A 17,615-nucleotide genomic window follows, 5' to 3' on the forward strand; every position below is an offset into this window, starting at 1 on the left:
ATATATCTAATGCATTTGCCAAAAGTTTAATTAAAATAAGATGACTAGAATAATTAATATCACAGTAAACACAAGACAAACTAATAAAATTATAATTTTTTCCCTGCATTCTTTTTGGCTACGCTCAATGGACCATCTCAGTATTCAGTAGCTAGCTAATTAAAACAATTTCTATGATACTTAAAGTCTTGATATTTGTTTTAAAGGGAGCAAAACTTGATGTTACATAAATTTCTATCGGTGTGGAACAATGTCATTATGTTGAATGAAACTTAAAGATATTTACAATAAATGAAGAAAGCAGTTTCTACTTCCAAGTTATTATAAATTCGTTATAATAAGATTTTATTTAAGCCAACTTTATCTGGCTAATTTAATTCTCTAAACTATGCAAAGATGTGTATATCACTTAGAAATCTACATGATGCAACAAGTATAAAATATATATATTTTCTTAAATTTAATATTTATTTATTTTTGAGAGAGAGAGAGAGAGAGTGCAAGTGGGGTAGAGGCAGAAAGAGAGAAAGAGAGACACAGGCTTTGAGCTGTTAGCACAGAGCCTGATGTGGGGCTCAAACTCACGAACTGTGAGATCATGACCTGAGCCAAAGTCAAATGCTTAACCAACTGAACCACCCAGATGCCCCTAAAATATATGTTTAATATAGGCACTGTTTAAAAGGTGCATGTTGACGTATTTACAAATAATATATTAAAGATACAGAGTCCAAGTGGTCTCTCTTAAGATAAACTTATGAAGTCAAAGGCATTTTGAAATACATCATATGCACAGGCTTTCTGCCTCTCTCCCTCCTCAAGAACAAATGGACTGTCAAAATCAGAGAGTCACTGAAAATACAATGTCACTGTCCCAACAGCACTTTGGGAATCCTCATCTGTTTTCTCAACCTTTTCTGGAATGTATTAAACAATAAGATGCAGTACACAAGAACTATCAAAAGGGAGCACTTTTGAGCCACCAAAATTGTGTGTTAGCCTAAAAACTAGTCTCCCAACTACAGACAATGATACTATCTTAGGTATTTTATGTGCTAAAATGATCATTAAAAATTAAGCACCACATATAAGCTGCCATTTAGAATATTAATTTACCTTTGCTAATCATCTTTTTAACTTGAGGCTAAAAGAGTTCACTTACCATTTGGATATTCAGGCTCAGTCCAGGAGATGTTAAAGGAGTGAGGTGAATAGGAGTGCACCTTGGGGGCCGGGACGCCTTCGGGTGCACACTCCTCAGTCAGGGCCTCTCTGGCCTCACTCACTGTGCACCCGCCTCCCGTACAAGCCTGAGGAGACACGGAAACACCACACACACACACACACAAACACAGACACACACACACACACACACACACACACACACACACACACAATTTCACTCTGGGTCCCAAAAGTTTACGTGAGCATTGAAAAAAGACAATTCATGATAAGAGTTCAGGATATTTTTAAATAAAGTTTTCTTTATCACCTCCCGCCCCAACCCCTAACCACCAAATAAATTTGTTTCAGTGCTTAGGTTTGACATTTAATTAGTTTGCTTTTTAGGATATGAGACAGCCATCTCCGATAATTAGAAAATAACCCAAAACATATGCATGTATGAATTATAAGTAATTCCTATGGTAGAGCCTAGAAGTCGGGCATATATTGCCTGGGTGAATGGTCTTGATGAAATCAGTCTTGCACAAGGTTTTCTAGGATGAATTAAGTGCACGCATGTGTGTGTGCACACTACTTGAGAACAGTACTAGAGACTACTTCAGGATAAAACAAGTGATTTGTAGTAAAAGAAAAGATCTGTGGCAAATATAATTGCCTTTTACCTGTTAACAGTGTGACCAATATGCTTAAAGTATAACACAATGTGAAACTGAACAATGTAGTATTTCTCATATCTCAACAACAAAGCAGCTGTTGAGTGACTGTTTGATGGCTGAAAGGGTCAAATCATTTACTTAAGTGCCAGACGAAATGGGCTCATTACACGGACAGCAAACTTCAAGTGATCTCAGAAACATTCTATCCCCTAATCAGGTATTACTAATGGCATCAGTGAAAACCTGGATGTTAAAGAGACCCAGAAATTACTGCAAGTAATTCCAAAATAAATGTTTAAGTGTATTAGGAAAAGAGCTTTGCTGCTTTGCTTACTGGGTAAGTATTTCTCCAGGAAAGGGAGACATACACACAGCGTGTTTCCAGACTATATTTGTTAGCAAGTCTGAGGACTTTTATCTTGATGTAGCACAGATATTTTAAAAATCTACATTTTTGGGGAAAGAGAGGGACGCAAAACTTGAGAGACTAATGAATGCTGAACATGAACTGAGAGTTGAAGGGGAAGGAGGAGGGGAGGAAAGAGGTGGTGGTGATGGTGGAGGACACTTAATGGGGAAGAGCACTGGGTGTTGTATGTGAACCAATTTGACAATAAACTATTTAAAAAAATAAAACTCAAAAAAATCTACATTTAATCTTTGTTCCGCATCTTTTTACATTACACTTGTAATTTACACAACAAAATTTAAAAATATTTCCAAAAGGAAAAAATATTTTAAAAAACACTAAAATTTACCCCAAACCTATTAAGACAATGAAGCAAATCACAGGATGATCTAAAAAGCAGATATTTAGTCCATTTTCATGGAAGGTAGATATTAATATAAGAAATTAAGACACCTTTTTATTTCTTTGGGCCTGTACCCTGCTTTTCACTTTGATAGTAAGGGAACAACCTTTTGATACTTAACACAGTTGATATTCTTTTTCCTAAAAATAAGAGAGCATTGACTTGTTTTTAAAGACATTTTCTTATGTTGAAGTATACTGTTTGTCAAATGGTTGCAAATGGTTGCAAAGTCTTGATGATAAGCATATATAATAAATGGTATTATGTAAGTATATAATAAGTGAGATCAATCTCACTTTCTCTTGGAAGAATACAACAGTGGCCTATATCTCCAGGATAACTTCTCATCAGCGTAAGCAAGTTTTTGATGGGTTAAACTGTGGCTTGGACATGAAATTGCATTAAGATTGGGACCTAATTAACCTCTGTGGGTTTCCTCTAATTCTCAGCTACAGCATGTGCATATATATGTAAGAGATAAACCATACTCCTCCTGAGAACACAATCCTTGCAAATAAAGAGGAATCAATTGAGCTTGTGGCCAAACACGGACTCAAAGCTCTAGGACATGTCATTGTTAGCTCAAGAAAAAAAAAAAACTATCTGAACATTAAAATAGAAAAATTAAAACAAAACCCTTCAAGCATGCTAAAAGTCCACTAGAAAACATGACAGGAAAGAGGCCAAGTGGAACAGCTGAATTATCAAAGGAAAATGACTGAAAGGACATTCTTTCCAGCCCTCAGAGAGAGACAAATCTGTCCACTTGCACTTCCTAGGTTTTTTTCCTTAGGTGGGGAAAAATGTTGGAGCATCTTACTGTTAAGCTCATAACACACTGGGACTTAATTCTAATAGTCTATTTGTCACTATTATTTTTATTATTTATGTCCTAAGAATTGTCCCCAGCTAATTCTCCCCGCAGAAATATTGTACTATATGATTTATAATTATATGTATATTTAAAAACAAAATGTGAACTGAAATTTACCTTGCCTTGAGAATTTTAGGATACCTTTTGGAATAAATAAAGACATAGTCTGGGTTGGAAGGATTATTCTTTGGGCTGTGTCATCTGAGATCCATAAATTCATAATTTGACAAACAAGCTTTGGAGGAATCCACGTTTATGAGAGAATTTTTCTTGCAAATAAAACAGAATTTATAAAGAGGCTGCTGATGTAACAAAATCACCTGCACAATATTTTGTTTTGTTTCTTCCACATTCTTTCTGCATGCATTAGAGGTGCCAAGTGAGCAGTTCCTTCAACAAGGAAATATCTGCTCTTAAGGTTGCTTCTGATTGGTTGAATCTCACTGATATGATCTAAATGAAATGGAATCAATCAGTATCTTGTCTGACCTGGCAGCACCAGAGGCCACTGCATGCAATGCAGTTGAATTCTGATTAAAATTCTGGTTTGGAAAAACTAAGCAAAATAGTGGGTTCGATTCAAGATGCCTTTAAGAAATGGCAAGGTCTTTGAAAGCCTCTGAGCCATTACAATAAGGAGTGTCAATCCATCTACCATAGCTTTTATTGGTTACAGCCATTTTTGCTAAATTACAATGTTATAGTACCATCCTGAAATGACCAATAACCTCTGACCAAATAGGGTATTCAGTTTTGGGACAAGGAAATGAGAAACTAATCAATGTATATCAATTATTTTGAAATGATGACTATCAGGAATATCCAAAGTTAGCACTCTCTTTATCAATAGCTTGTTTTCAGATAAGTAGTCCCAGAAGAAGAATGCAGCATACTTTAACGTATGAAGAAAAAGAACAGGCCATGCTATCTCTAAATGATCTCTTGAAAAATTAAGTTCATCATGTCCATGAATATTTTCAGGAAATATACTTAACACTTACAATTCATCAAGGGGCAAATGTCTAGCAGTACTATGAAAATTATCAAACCATACATATCTTGATACTTGCCTGTCTTACTAACTTCTTTATTTAATTGCTGACTTGTTATTTTTATTTGGAGCTACCACACTCCACAATACTATTTGTTGAGTGTGCTGACATGTTATGCTGTTTCTTCCAGCAGGAAAAAAATAACATCTGCTTGGAACCATACAGTCCTCAACTCTGAGCATCTAACTCATATCAGAAGTGTCAGATTCTTTATGAAATAAATATATATAGAGTTAATTCATTCAAGAATTATTGGTTGAGCTTCCGGTTTCTGCCAGGCACTGTGCATGACTCTACAGATAGAATTTTGAAAGGTAGTGTCTCTACCATTCAGGAATTTATAATCTAGTTAAAAGGAAATATCAAATGAAGCCACTTGAAGTAACATACCTTCTCTGAGTCTGGAGTAAATCATGGTGGTTTGAATCCTCATGTATCTTCCTCTATTTAAAGGCTTTGCCATCTATATGTTTTATTTTTCAGAAACTTTCAATATGCTAACTATAAAGGCAACTCCATTTGGCTTAGAACCTAATCTCCATCTACTAATCTAATGACCTTGAAAGCCAATTATTATGTGGAAACTGTGAAATATACAATAATCCTTCAATTAACCAAGATGAACCTAAAATGTTCTGGTTCATTTAATTTACTGGTTATAGAGTTAAGTAAAAAGAACTTTTTAGTTGAATACTTCCTGAAAATATACTAGTGTATTTTCTGCACTCATACATACAGTGAAATAAAAAATCAAAAATAGTGTGAGCAAATCTATTTCCCTAACAAGGGTTAGGGCAATACTTCCACACCTTTATGACATCCTGCATCAACATCAGTCAGTGGCTGACAGATCTCATTTGACTCCATAGAATACTGTTTGGAATCATAGAATGATTTAGTGTCATAGAATTTTAGGGCTCAAAGATACATTAAAAATCATCTAGTTCAAAGACCTAATGTTAGGCTGAAAGAATGTAAAAATCAGGGTGGTTAAGTGAATTTGCCTTTGGTTACACAGTTAGCAGTAAAGTCTGAATTGAAACTCAGGAAAGCAGACTTCCGATCTAGGTGTATTTATTTTCTAATATATTACAGATGTATAAAAAATAGGAGACTGAGGTGGATTATTATTGATCGCACAGCAGATCTTAAAACTTGCCTTGGGAGTAAACTTTGTTTCATGACATTTGTCTCCTGATAAAAACTAAAAGCACAACAATTTCTACTTAATTTTGGTTGCTTCTAAGCAGTAGAGTCTTTCCTGGATTTTGATAATACCACCGTTTTAAAAATAGTGTGGATTTCCGTATCTGTGTCTGAAAATCCAATTACTACATTTCTTACATATTGAGCATATTGAGTAAAACAAGTAAGTGATCAATGATGCTGTTTGATAAGCCCATCGGCGTGAACACCTAGGCACATGGAGTCAGGCCTGAACAGGATTTTTAACATTGTCTGATTGCCCTTGTTTTGTGGTGTCAGGTCAGACAGTTAGCAATAGTTGAATGTAGTTTATTTTCTCGTGGTATAATATTTAGAGCATTCAAGAGCATGTTAAGTAAAATGAATGCATACACAGTGTCTACATAAATGTAAATTTATTCATAATCAAGAGCAGAATATTTTCTATGGCATTTATCAAAGCAAATATCCTTATATAGGTATTGCTATAAAATGAAGAGTGTGCTTAAAACAAATAGGGACAATCTCATGTTTATATTCAGTTATTTTCAGATGTGCTATTAAACTTAAAAAAGATTATATTTCATCAAAAAACAAAAGGAAGTACTGAGTATAAATTCCACAGTAATATCAAGGTCTTTTAAAAGACCTTTGTATAAAAGTGCTATTTTGCATTAAAAAATGCTATTGTCTGTCTAAAGACCTCTAAAGTATGTTGATTCTAGGGTTTTATTAAGTGACTGTTCCTTGGAGAAAGAAGTGTAATGTAAACCAGAATATAATAACAATCCAGGGTATCTGAGGGTCATTTAAACCTTCATTTTTAAAATATAAGACTTAAGTTTTCACACTGTAATTGTTTTCCAAATGAATACAAGCTCCATGGGGAAATAACCTTATTAATTTAGGCATTTTAGAAAAAGCTTTTACCAATTACGATATTCTATCAATAACAAAAATGAAATAATTTCTGATAATCCCAAATTAGATTTAGGAAAAATCTACTGACTCAGATTGTTATGCTATCATTTTGTATAATAGAAAATAAATATGTAGGCATTAAATCATTGAGATTTTTGATGTGAAAGGAGTTTTCAGTCTCAGTAGCAATATGTGAGTTTTGGTTTTCGTGGTGTGTGTGTGTGTGTGTGTGTGTGTGTGTGAAGTGAGGAAGAGAGAGAAGTGGGACAAAGGAAAGAGCAGCAGCAGGGGGAGGGGAGAGAAAGTGACAGAAGGAAAGTGAACTTACTCCCAGCCTGATGAGATATTTATTACCAGGGGACAGGGACTGTAGCAGGTGATCCTGAAAAAGTTCTGTGCTGTTATAGATGACATCCCAAATTGTAAAATTATGCGTGTGATTTGAAATATATAATATATAGCGCTCCAGAATTCCATTTACATTTCTTGGTTGTTTCCACCTGGGAATGGAAAAATATAACATGATTATCCATCATTCATTCAAGTCAAACCTAAAATGTGCAAGAATTTTAAGGACGCACATGAACTTGGATTTATGTCACTCACACACACACACACACACACACACACACACACACACACATTGAAAGCTTAAAAAAAGTTTAAAAAATGCAGGTATAGTTATTCAATGTCTATTCTGAATGGGTACAAAGAAAATATGACACAGTGCCTGCTTTCTAGTTACTTATTTTAATTAGCTAGTAATATTAAAAATGTGTGCATGAGTATTTTATTTTGAACTTAAGCCATAGAACAGACAGGAGAAGTAGAATATTATGAGAAATAGGAGAGAGACATAACATAATTGTCTCTCTGCAAAAAAGACAATTGCTGCAAAAATGAGCAATCTAACATAGAATTAACGTGCAACCACAGAATACAGAGAAGCTGAGGGCTGAAGGGCTGAAGTAGTCAAAACTTCTTGACTAAGGGGAGAACTACCTTGATACAGAATATTGTAACCCTGATGGATCGTATTTGGTAGGCAGAAAGAAAAAGTAGAGGATATTTCAGATAGGGCTTACAACGTGTCAGTGCCAATGAGCAGGACAAATCATGAAATAGACAGAAATTGAGAAACTGAGATATACTTAGAGTAGTGGGAAATTTTTTGGTGTAAGTAATGCGGGCCCAGTTTCGGGCAGCACTGAAAGCCAATGGGCCAGTTCAGACTTGGAACAATGGGGTAGGAAGCATACTGTTTTTCAGCTTGAATGGATATCATAATTTATTCAGCCCAAACTCTTCTTTTACAGGTGGCAAAACTGAGACCAACGGAGATGGATGTTAAACAAGGGTCAATGGGTGGCAAGAGAGATTGGTTAAGTTTTGATTCAGTACCACAAGGGGTCTTGCCCCTCAGAACAGGAAATGGGTAAGAATCACTCAATATCAAAAATAATCTGACCATGCCTGTATGTGAAAGTTCCTTTCTGACTTCAACTGCAAGGGAACAAGAAGGTCCTAGTTTATACTCAAAAAGAAAATATATACTTAGACTCTCTAATTCCAACTCATCCCCGATAACACCACCCATATGGAAAGCCTGAGGCAGTCTTGAAAATGGTCAGTTCCCCTTTATTGAAGTTTGCACAGAGTCTGTGTATGTATGTAGCTCAGCCTGATTGCATAAAGACAAAATGGAAATTAAGTTGGCAAGTGATAATCAAAGGTTCCCAGAACCACTGAACTAATCACTTCTATGCATTTCATCACAATAAAATTAATTTTATGTCACAAACCCTTCCCTTGATTGAGCTCACTGAGATTCTTGCATAAGCCAGTGTACAATGGAAACATTTCTACTTACTGTACATATATTGTTCTAGGATCCAGGACGGTCAGAAGTGGGGAATCCACATGTTCTGGTGGCAGCTGTGCTGTGTACAGTATGACCAGGGAACTGTTTGTACACCCCACATGCGTGCAGGCACTAAGTAGAAACTGGTGGGGTGTAAATACAGCTAAATCTAGAGGGTGGAGAGAAAAAGAATTTATTTACCATCAAATTTTTTATTCAGGTGATCTTACAACTCCTCTACATTCCTACTTCTTAGAACTGTTAAGGTAAAGCTTGAAATAAGAATCAATAGCCCTAAAAATCAATGGCAATAAATATAGGCTGTTTTATCTTTTAAATATACTACGGTTATTTTTAAACAGACAAGTGTCAATCAAACTCTTGGTTTAAGCTTTTCATTTTAACAGTTTGACTGTCTTCTTGAATGTCCATGATCAGGTAAATCATTTTCTGAGTTTAGAGTTAGTTCAATGGTTCTGTTGAAAAATAAATGAGACATTTAAATTATTTTTAAAGCATATTTGAAGAAAACAGGAGTTGCTTTTGAAATGCAAATACATAACTTGTAACAATGACTTTGTGCTTGTAATTCCTGTTGCCGAATTCTTTTCTTCTCTTGTCCACCTGCCTGCCTATTATTTGACCTTCAAGTTGTCCAGGCTTAGTGCAAAAGCCAGTTTCTTTCTTAAGATGTTCCTAACACGTCCTGCTGTGACCCCTGGCACAAGGTGGAGCTATTCCCTCTCCTTTGTCTCCGACAGTATTTGCACATACCTTTGCATTGCATTATAACACTGTCATAATGATTTGCTTACACGACTTTCTAATCCATTAGACCGAACATTGTGAGGGAAGGGTTCATTTTGCATTCTCAGTATCCAGCACAATGCCTAGCACACTGCAGATTTTGAATATATGTTTGAATAAATGAATAAAGAACTAATGAATGAGATGATCTAGATGCAGTTGAGCAAGGTATGACCAATGACAGAGAGAATGGGATAGTACTCTAGCCAGTAATGATCTCTCCCTCCCTTGAAATTCTCTAGTACTTTCTGTCTACCTTTCTAATGTATATAATTTTCTGTTGAATTAGAATAAACCAATCTGTAATTTATGAATTCAATTCTGAAATACCCTGACCATTTCACTTATAAAGGTACTCAGTAATTATTTTGTGGAGAGACACCTGGGTGGCTCAGTCTGTTAAGCATCTGACTCTTGACTTTGGCTGTATCAATATCTCACAGTTCATGAGATCGAGTCCTGCATCTTGGCTCTGTGACGACAGCACAGAGACTTCTTGGGATTCACTGTCTCCTGTCTCTTCCTGCGCGGCACCGCCCCTCCCCCCACTCACACACTCACTTGAGCCCTCTCTCTTTCTCAAATATAAATATATAAACATTTAAAAACAATAATATTTTGTTGATAAATCTAACCAAAGTTCAGTCAACTTTACCAAGTTGATAAACATAATTCATACTTTTATCCTACTAGAAGTAATTATTTTCTGGAATATTTTTGAAATAAGTTAGTCATAATTTAAGTAACACCTATTTCAAGATCCTTTAACCTTGAACCATTACAATTTCATGTTTAAAAGATTAATGAAGTACAACCTAATTTAGGGAAATAGATTTTGGACTGCATTGATAGCAAAAGTAAACTAGAAAAGAACACTGATTTTCATGTAATGTATGATCAGTGGGTTAAACATGTAGGTCATCAGGGGAAAAAAGGCAAAAAAAAAAAAAACCCTACACTAAATATAGTTACTCTAGACCAAAAGAATGATCATCAAGAAGAGACTCACAATGCTTTCAATTAAGCCTTGTTTTCTTTATAATTTTATCTTACTGATACTCAGAGGTACCAGTTGACGTGGGCACACCCAAACAATACGGTCAGATATGTGTTACAAGGACATTTTGGAGCCTGTGGTGAAGTAGCATAGTATTGTCAGGAACTGCTGAGAGATGACAGGAACGCCGTCCCACATGTGCACAAGTCAGACAGAACTGGGGAGCCTCCATTTGGATCAACATTCTAAGAAACTTGCTAAGTTAAAAAATCATGACAATAGTAGTCTCATATGCCACAGAGAGTGTAAACTACTATCTTCTGTAGGAAATTTTCATGCAAATGACACATTATAAACCATCTCCCTGTTCTCTTCACCTTCTCCTTCTAATTCCAAGAACTTGGTGACTGTGCAATGTCACATCTCTATTACCTACTTGCAATTTTGGCATTTCCAAGGAAGGAGAAGCTAGGGATTTGACTCTAAGTCGAGTTTTAAGAGCAAAATCAAGGAGGAAACCGAACCTAGAGGAAAGCAGGAAACCTGGATAGGTTAGTCTGTTCAAATAGGAGACAGCTGTGGTATTTGAAAATGAGACTACCTCTAACTATTCTGAAAGAACATGCCCCTGCTGAAATTGTATTCCATGTGGTCAATTCCAAGAGACTTTGGAATATTTGGCGTGAGCACCTCTCCTGACCATACCAGAGTGTCTCGGTTCAGCTGCAAATAAGACTGGATGTTTCAATGTTCTTTGGCAACCGAACTCTGCATCAGGGAAGTTTTTTCTTACCTTCTAGCTTGCTGAGGTCGAGACTGGGCTGGTGAGGAACTCATACCATTCAAATGTGGCCTTTATTTACTTATCTGAGTTTGTTGGAACAGACTCACACATCTAAAAATCCTTAGTTAATTCCTAGTTACTTTAGTTAATCCTTAGTTAGCATCCTCAGTCTGGTGAGATAAGACTGTATCATCATGGCATCACCACATTAGAGCATCTCCTTATTACAGAATGAACGACTCCCTCTCACACTACAGCCTCCGTACTTTGAAAGAGACCTTGATCATCTAACTCCTAAACTCACCAGGAACATTGATCTGCCTCAGATATCTAGTAGCCTCCTGTGGCAAGTGGTTCCAAGGTTACTGTCTATATCTTGATTCTATTGTCACTGTCTATATCTTGATTTTATTGTCACAAAATATCTTCCTCCATGGATTGGGAACCTTGCACTTTCATGTTAGTAGGGTATTGGGGGAGACCAGGATGAAGAAGTATGTGTGGGAGGTCATGTTACTTAAGAGGCCCAGTATGACTGATGAGCTAGGACTGAAATACCAAATCTTGTCAAGTCTCACATTCACAGTTAGGGTTTACCCCCGAGGTATTTAAGGTGTTGTGGAGTTCATGGGTGAGAAAGACAGTGCATTTCAGGAGACAACAGGGCTTTAAACCAAAGATCTAACTGGGTTTAAGGATATTAGTGGTGTATGAATGAAAAGTGCTGTAGTGAACATAGAATAGAACAAGAAGAATCAGGAGTGCTGGATAATTTTAAAAGGCAGGAAAGTGACACATTGAGCCTTTAAGACTTGGAAGGGGTGAGAGTCAACTTGGGATTCTGCAAGGAGGGGCCTTCCAAGACAGATAACAAACAGAGCAAAGCCTTGGAATGAGGAGCACATCTGAAACAGATACAGCAAGGAGGCCAGTGGGGCTGATGCAAAGCAAATAAGTCAAAAAGAAGTAAGAGATGACATGAGAGATTTAGTGAGGGACCAGATCACAGGAGCCTTGTAGGCCTTTGCCTACACGGAATTGGCAATTTTAATCTGAGATCCTACTTAGGAAGCCCCTAGAGGATTTGCAACAGAATTGCTGCATGACCAGATGGATTTCATGAATATCACCCTGGCTGCTGGGTGGAACAGAGACCATAGTGAACAAGAGCATAAGCATAAATCTCACTTAAGAGGCTATTGTGGTAAGTAAGTGGAGGCTTGTCATAAGTAAAAAAAATGGTCAGATTCTGGACATTTTTGTTTCAATGTTAGTGAAGTACTAACATATAACACATGTAAGATTAAGATGTACATTGGGATGATTAGATACCCACGTGTATTGCAAAATGATCACAATAAAGTTAGTTAACATCTCCATACTCTTTATGTAATTTCCATTTTTTTGTGGTGATAAAACTTAAGACTTACCCTTTTAATGACTTTCATGTATATACTACAGTACTGTTAACTATCTTTAGCATGCTGTAATGTAGATCTCCAGAACTTATCAGAGCTGGAACTGTGTATTCTGACTGACCTCTCCCTATTCTCCCCTCCCCCCCCACCTCTGGCCTCAATTCCCTGACAACCATGATTCTGCTCTCTAATTCCATGATTCAGACTTTTTTATGCCACATATAAGTGAAAACATATAGTATTTGTCTTTTTATGTTAGGATTTATTTCACCTAGCACAATGTCCTCAAGGTCCATCCATATCATCCCAAAGGCCAGGACTTCTTCTTTATATGGCTGAATGTCATCCCTGTGTGTACATGTACATGTGTATGTATGTGTCTGTATCCATAAGCTTATTTTATTTTTCAGTTCAACATAGAAGTGAGATCGTACGGTATTTGTCTCCAGTGACAAATGATTTATTTCACTTAGCATAACACCATCAAGGTCCATCCATGTTGTTGCAAGTGAGAAGGTTTCATTATTATTTTTAATATTCCATTGTGTGTGTGTATGTGTGTATTTATATATACTCCACATTTTCTCTATCCATACACCCATCATAGGCACTTACTTTGTTTCTATATATTGGTTATTGTAAATAAGACTGCAATGAACAGGGGATGCATCTATCTTTTTGAGTAAGTGTTTTCACTTCCCTTGGATAAATACTCAGAAATGGGATTACTGGGTCATATTTCAATTACACTTTTACTTTTTGAGGAACCTCTATACTGTTTTCCACAGTTGTTGCATCAATTTGCATTCCTACTTATAGTGTACAAGGTTTCCTTTTTCTCCACTTCCTTACCAACATTCGCTATTTCTTGTCATATCGATAACAGCCATTTTAACAGATGTGAAGTGATATCTCACTGTGGTTTTGATTTTCATGTTCCTGATGATTAGTGATCTTGAGAATATTTTCATGTACCTATTGGCCATCTGTATGTCTTTTTTATTTTTTTGAAAAATGTCTACACAGATCTGTCCATTTTTTAATTGGACTGTTTTTGTCTGCTTATTTTGCTTTGAGCAGTATGAGTTCTCTATACAGTTTAGGTATTAGCTCCTTATCAGACATATGATTTGCAAGTACATTCTCCCATTCAGAAGGTTGCATTATCATTTTGTTGATTTTTTTTCTGTGTAGAGCTTTTTAGTTTGGTGCCATTACCCTTGTTGATTTTTGCTTTTATTGCTGTTGCTTTCAGTGTCAGATCCAAAAATATCATCACCAAGACCTATGCACAGAGCTTATTGCCTATCATTTCTGCTAGGATTTTTATGGTCTTACATAGAAGTCTTGATTGCATGGAGTTAATCTTTGTGAATGATATAAGATAGTGGCCAGCTTCATTCTTTTGCGTGTGGCTGTCCAGTTCTCCCAATACCCTTTACTGAAGAGACTGTCCATTCCCCATTGTATGTTTGGACTCTTTTTTTAAAATAAATTAATATAAATTAATTGATATATATATATAAATTAATATAAATTAACTGAGATATATATTTGGACTCTTATTGTAAATTAATTTATATATATCCAGGCTTTGTAGTCTATTCCATTGATATGTCTGTTTTTATGCCAATACTATACTGTTTTGAATACTGTGGATTTATAATATATTTTGAAGCCAGTAGGTTGACGTCTCCACACAGAAAGTCAGCCTTGAGATTCAGACTAGGATTTAGCCTAGTGCTGAAGAGGCCAGGTCTGGGGTCTGCAGTGAATTAGGTGCTCACTTACACCCTTCTCCCAAAGGGAGAATTTTGGTCTCTGCTGGGATGCCTGGTTTTGGGGCATGGGTAAATGGAGGTAATGGGAATCTATCATTTCTACTCTCCTTAATTCATCTTTTCTCTTTTCTGTGCTTTACCCACGTGCTATAATCCCTCACATTGAATACTTGGCTCTTGTGAAGGTACTTTTATACACGAATAGTTGTTCAAACTGCAGTTTCTGGGCTGGGATAGGGGATTGGGGAATTGGTGGAATGAGCTAAGAAGTCTCTATGCAGCCATTTTCCTGACATCACTCCGAAAGGATCACTGGATATGTGTTAAAGGAAAAACTAATAAAATTCCTCAATGTATTCCAGGTAGTGTGTGAGAAGAGAAGAGTCAAAGTTGACTCCAACGTATTTGGCCTGAGTAAAGGCAAGGACAAAATAACAATTAATTTGGTTGAAAAGATCATAGAAAATAAACAAGTTTTAAAGGGGAAGATAAAGAAGTCATATTTTAGATATGGCGAGTTTGATATATTAATTAGATAAACAAATGAAGATGCTAATTAGAGAATTCAAGTTTGGAATTTCAGAAAGAAATCCTAGCCTGAGTTATAATTTGAGATGTCATCATCATACTGTTTACATTTAAAGTGAATGAGAACACTAAAAATGTAAGTATAGATAGAAAAGGGAAAAGGTACAAGGATCTAAAACATATTATACATATTTAAAAAATTATTTTTTCTTCTGGGAATAAAGCAGAAATCAACCAAGAAGACAGAGAAAGAACAACCAATAAGGTGTGAGTAAAAGGAGAAGATTATGACATTCTGGAGGTCAAATTAATCAAATGTTTTAAGGGTGTTAGATCAAATAAGATGAAAACTCAAGATTGACCATTGTATCACAATATGACAGTCATTTGTATTTGTGCAATAAAAGTTTCAGTGAAGTTATGGGTGTCAAAGCCTGGCTTGAGTGAGTTTATGAGGGACTGATAGAACAATTACAGATGGTGAATATAAACAACTATTTCAAGAAATTTTATTGTAGAGAATAAAAGAAAAATGAGACAATAGGGAGAAAGAAGGTAAGTAGAATCAAGGGATTAAAAGAAATAAATGAGATAAACACTATGTTGTATGCTAATGGGAATGACCTAGTAGAGATGGCAAAATTAGTAATGGATAAAAGAGAAGAGAATTGCTAGAGCTTTGCCTTTATTATGTGAAACAGTTGGATCTAGTATGAAAGTGGAGGGTTTGGACTTAGAGGGAGCAAGGGCAGATACGTTTCATTATAAGAGAGAAGGCAGACTGTGGGTGTGAATGCTGGTAGGCAGGTAGATGGTCACAGGAGTATGTGGGATTTATTTTATAACTACTTCAATTTTCTCCATGAAGAAAGAAGCAAGATCATTAGTCAAGAGTGATCTTTCAATTCCCCCATAATAATACACTACATTGGGCTCGGTATTCCTCTTAGAATGAAATCTAATAATGATCAATGAAATACTTCCTGACTTAACACCTGCCTACTTCTCCTTATCCTTTCCATACACTAGACATATTTTTGTTCCTTTAAGTCTACAATGTCACACCTCCAGGCCTTTGCAGGTACTATTCCTTCTAACTAAAATATATTTTCTCCTTCTTTATAGTTGGCTGAATTTTTCTCATCCTTCAGGTTCATCTTCCTCTGAGTGTTCTCTCTTGATAACCTAACAGTGTGGCCACCACCATCCCCAGATACTCTCTGGCATACTGCCTTGTTTAGTTATTTATTGTAATTACCAAAACATGTCAGAAATTGCTGTGTTATTTATTTCTTGACTTTATATCCCTGCCAAGGGAACATAAACTCCTTGAGTGCAGATAGATATTTTCTACACTACAATATCTCCAGGACTGACATAATGTCTAATGAGCATAGTTTTGTTTGTTGAGTGAATGAATGGGCAAGACCAGAAGAAGACCTCTGCCCCTTACCCAGATTGCCAACTTTTTCTCAGTAATAGAATGACATCTAACAATCTCCAAGAATTTAATTGTCAGGCCAATGAAGGGGTGTGCAACTGTGAGATGAAAGAGATTCACTATTAAAAAAACACACAAGAAAAAGTCATAGTTGTGTTTGCCTGAGTATCAAAACATAATTTTAAAACACAAATGCTTCATAAAAACAGGAAGCTAGGAATATACCAAAATGTAGACAGTGCTTTTCTCAGAGTGAGGGCATAAGAATGATTTAAAACTTATTTAATTTTTGACCACATATATTTTTCAAATTCTATGATACGCATGTACATACCCATAGAGATGGAGACAGCCCTAATTTACCAATATCAGTTCATTATTTAAGAAAATGTAGACCTAGTTGACACATGCCCGCTTACACCTTCTATGTCATACTTCTCCTTTCCTCAATGACTTCAGCATTGGCTGAGTTTCTTTTCAATTATAATTCCTTTTTGGCAACTACTACATCCTCAATAATGACTCATCTCTGAATCTGGCTTCACTTTAACTTCCTCAAATGTAATGTCCTTCACCTCTACTTCATTTAGTCGACATTCAGCACAGTTCCACCCACTACTTGGTCACCTTTGGAACTATTTCCAAGATTCTTAATCTGAAGTATGCCCTCTCTGACCCCATACATATAGCCTTCCACCTCTCCCTCCTGTCACATCAGTGCAACCACTCACTCCTTTGTCACCACACAATGTCCAGTCTCTTAGCACCTTCTTGTTTTCAAACTGTTTGTAACACTTGCATTTTTCTTGATATAATCTTTGATGACTCCTTTCAAAACCATACTCTCCAGCCCCCTAGAGTTTTTCGCCTCTCCTCAGCCCACTTCAATATCTGCTCTTCCAATTCCTAGCTCTGGACAAATCTCACTATTTCTCTCATGCTCCCCATACCTCTGAGATGTGAATGAGAGACACTGCTACACGTACTGAAAGTGTCCACTAGAATTTTAGGTTTTCTGATTTCAGCTGGACCCTTGTCACTCCTCAGCAATAACTCTCTCATTCTGTTATTTCTTTCTTCATTGTATTGATCTTTTCTTTTCTTCTTTCCATGATTTGGCTAGTTCTCTGGAGGAACTAAGTGAGGTCTAAAATTGGAGCCCTTGGTACAATTTCCTCCTCTGAACCCCCGTAATGTTTGATATGTGTACCATGAGGGCAGAGGTTAACATGGTTGTCATATTAACCTATTTTGTTTCCTTCTGTCCTCCCCTGCTCCTTATTTTCCTCTCATTTAAATTCTCATCCAAATAC

General features: G+C 36.2%; 1 protein-coding gene across 1 annotated transcript in view; it reads right to left on the reverse strand.

Moving 5' to 3' along the window:
- USH2A (usherin) overlaps window positions 1–17,615 on the reverse strand; it is a 697,677-nt gene that overhangs the window by 329,390 nt on the left and 350,672 nt on the right. Inside the window, exons 32-34 of the mRNA XM_029933401.1 lie at window positions 8,556–8,715; window positions 7,014–7,185; window positions 1,163–1,310 (exon numbers count right to left, since the gene is read on the reverse strand). Of these exons, the coding sequence (XP_029789261.1) occupies window positions 1,163–1,310; window positions 7,014–7,185; window positions 8,556–8,715 (480 nt within the window). The remainder of the gene's footprint in view (window positions 1–1,162; window positions 1,311–7,013; window positions 7,186–8,555; window positions 8,716–17,615) is intronic.

The sequence above is a fragment of the Suricata suricatta genome, chromosome 3, assembly GCF_006229205.1.
Source record: "Suricata suricatta isolate VVHF042 chromosome 3, meerkat_22Aug2017_6uvM2_HiC, whole genome shotgun sequence".
Taxonomy (NCBI): Eukaryota; Metazoa; Chordata; class Mammalia; order Carnivora; family Herpestidae; genus Suricata; species Suricata suricatta.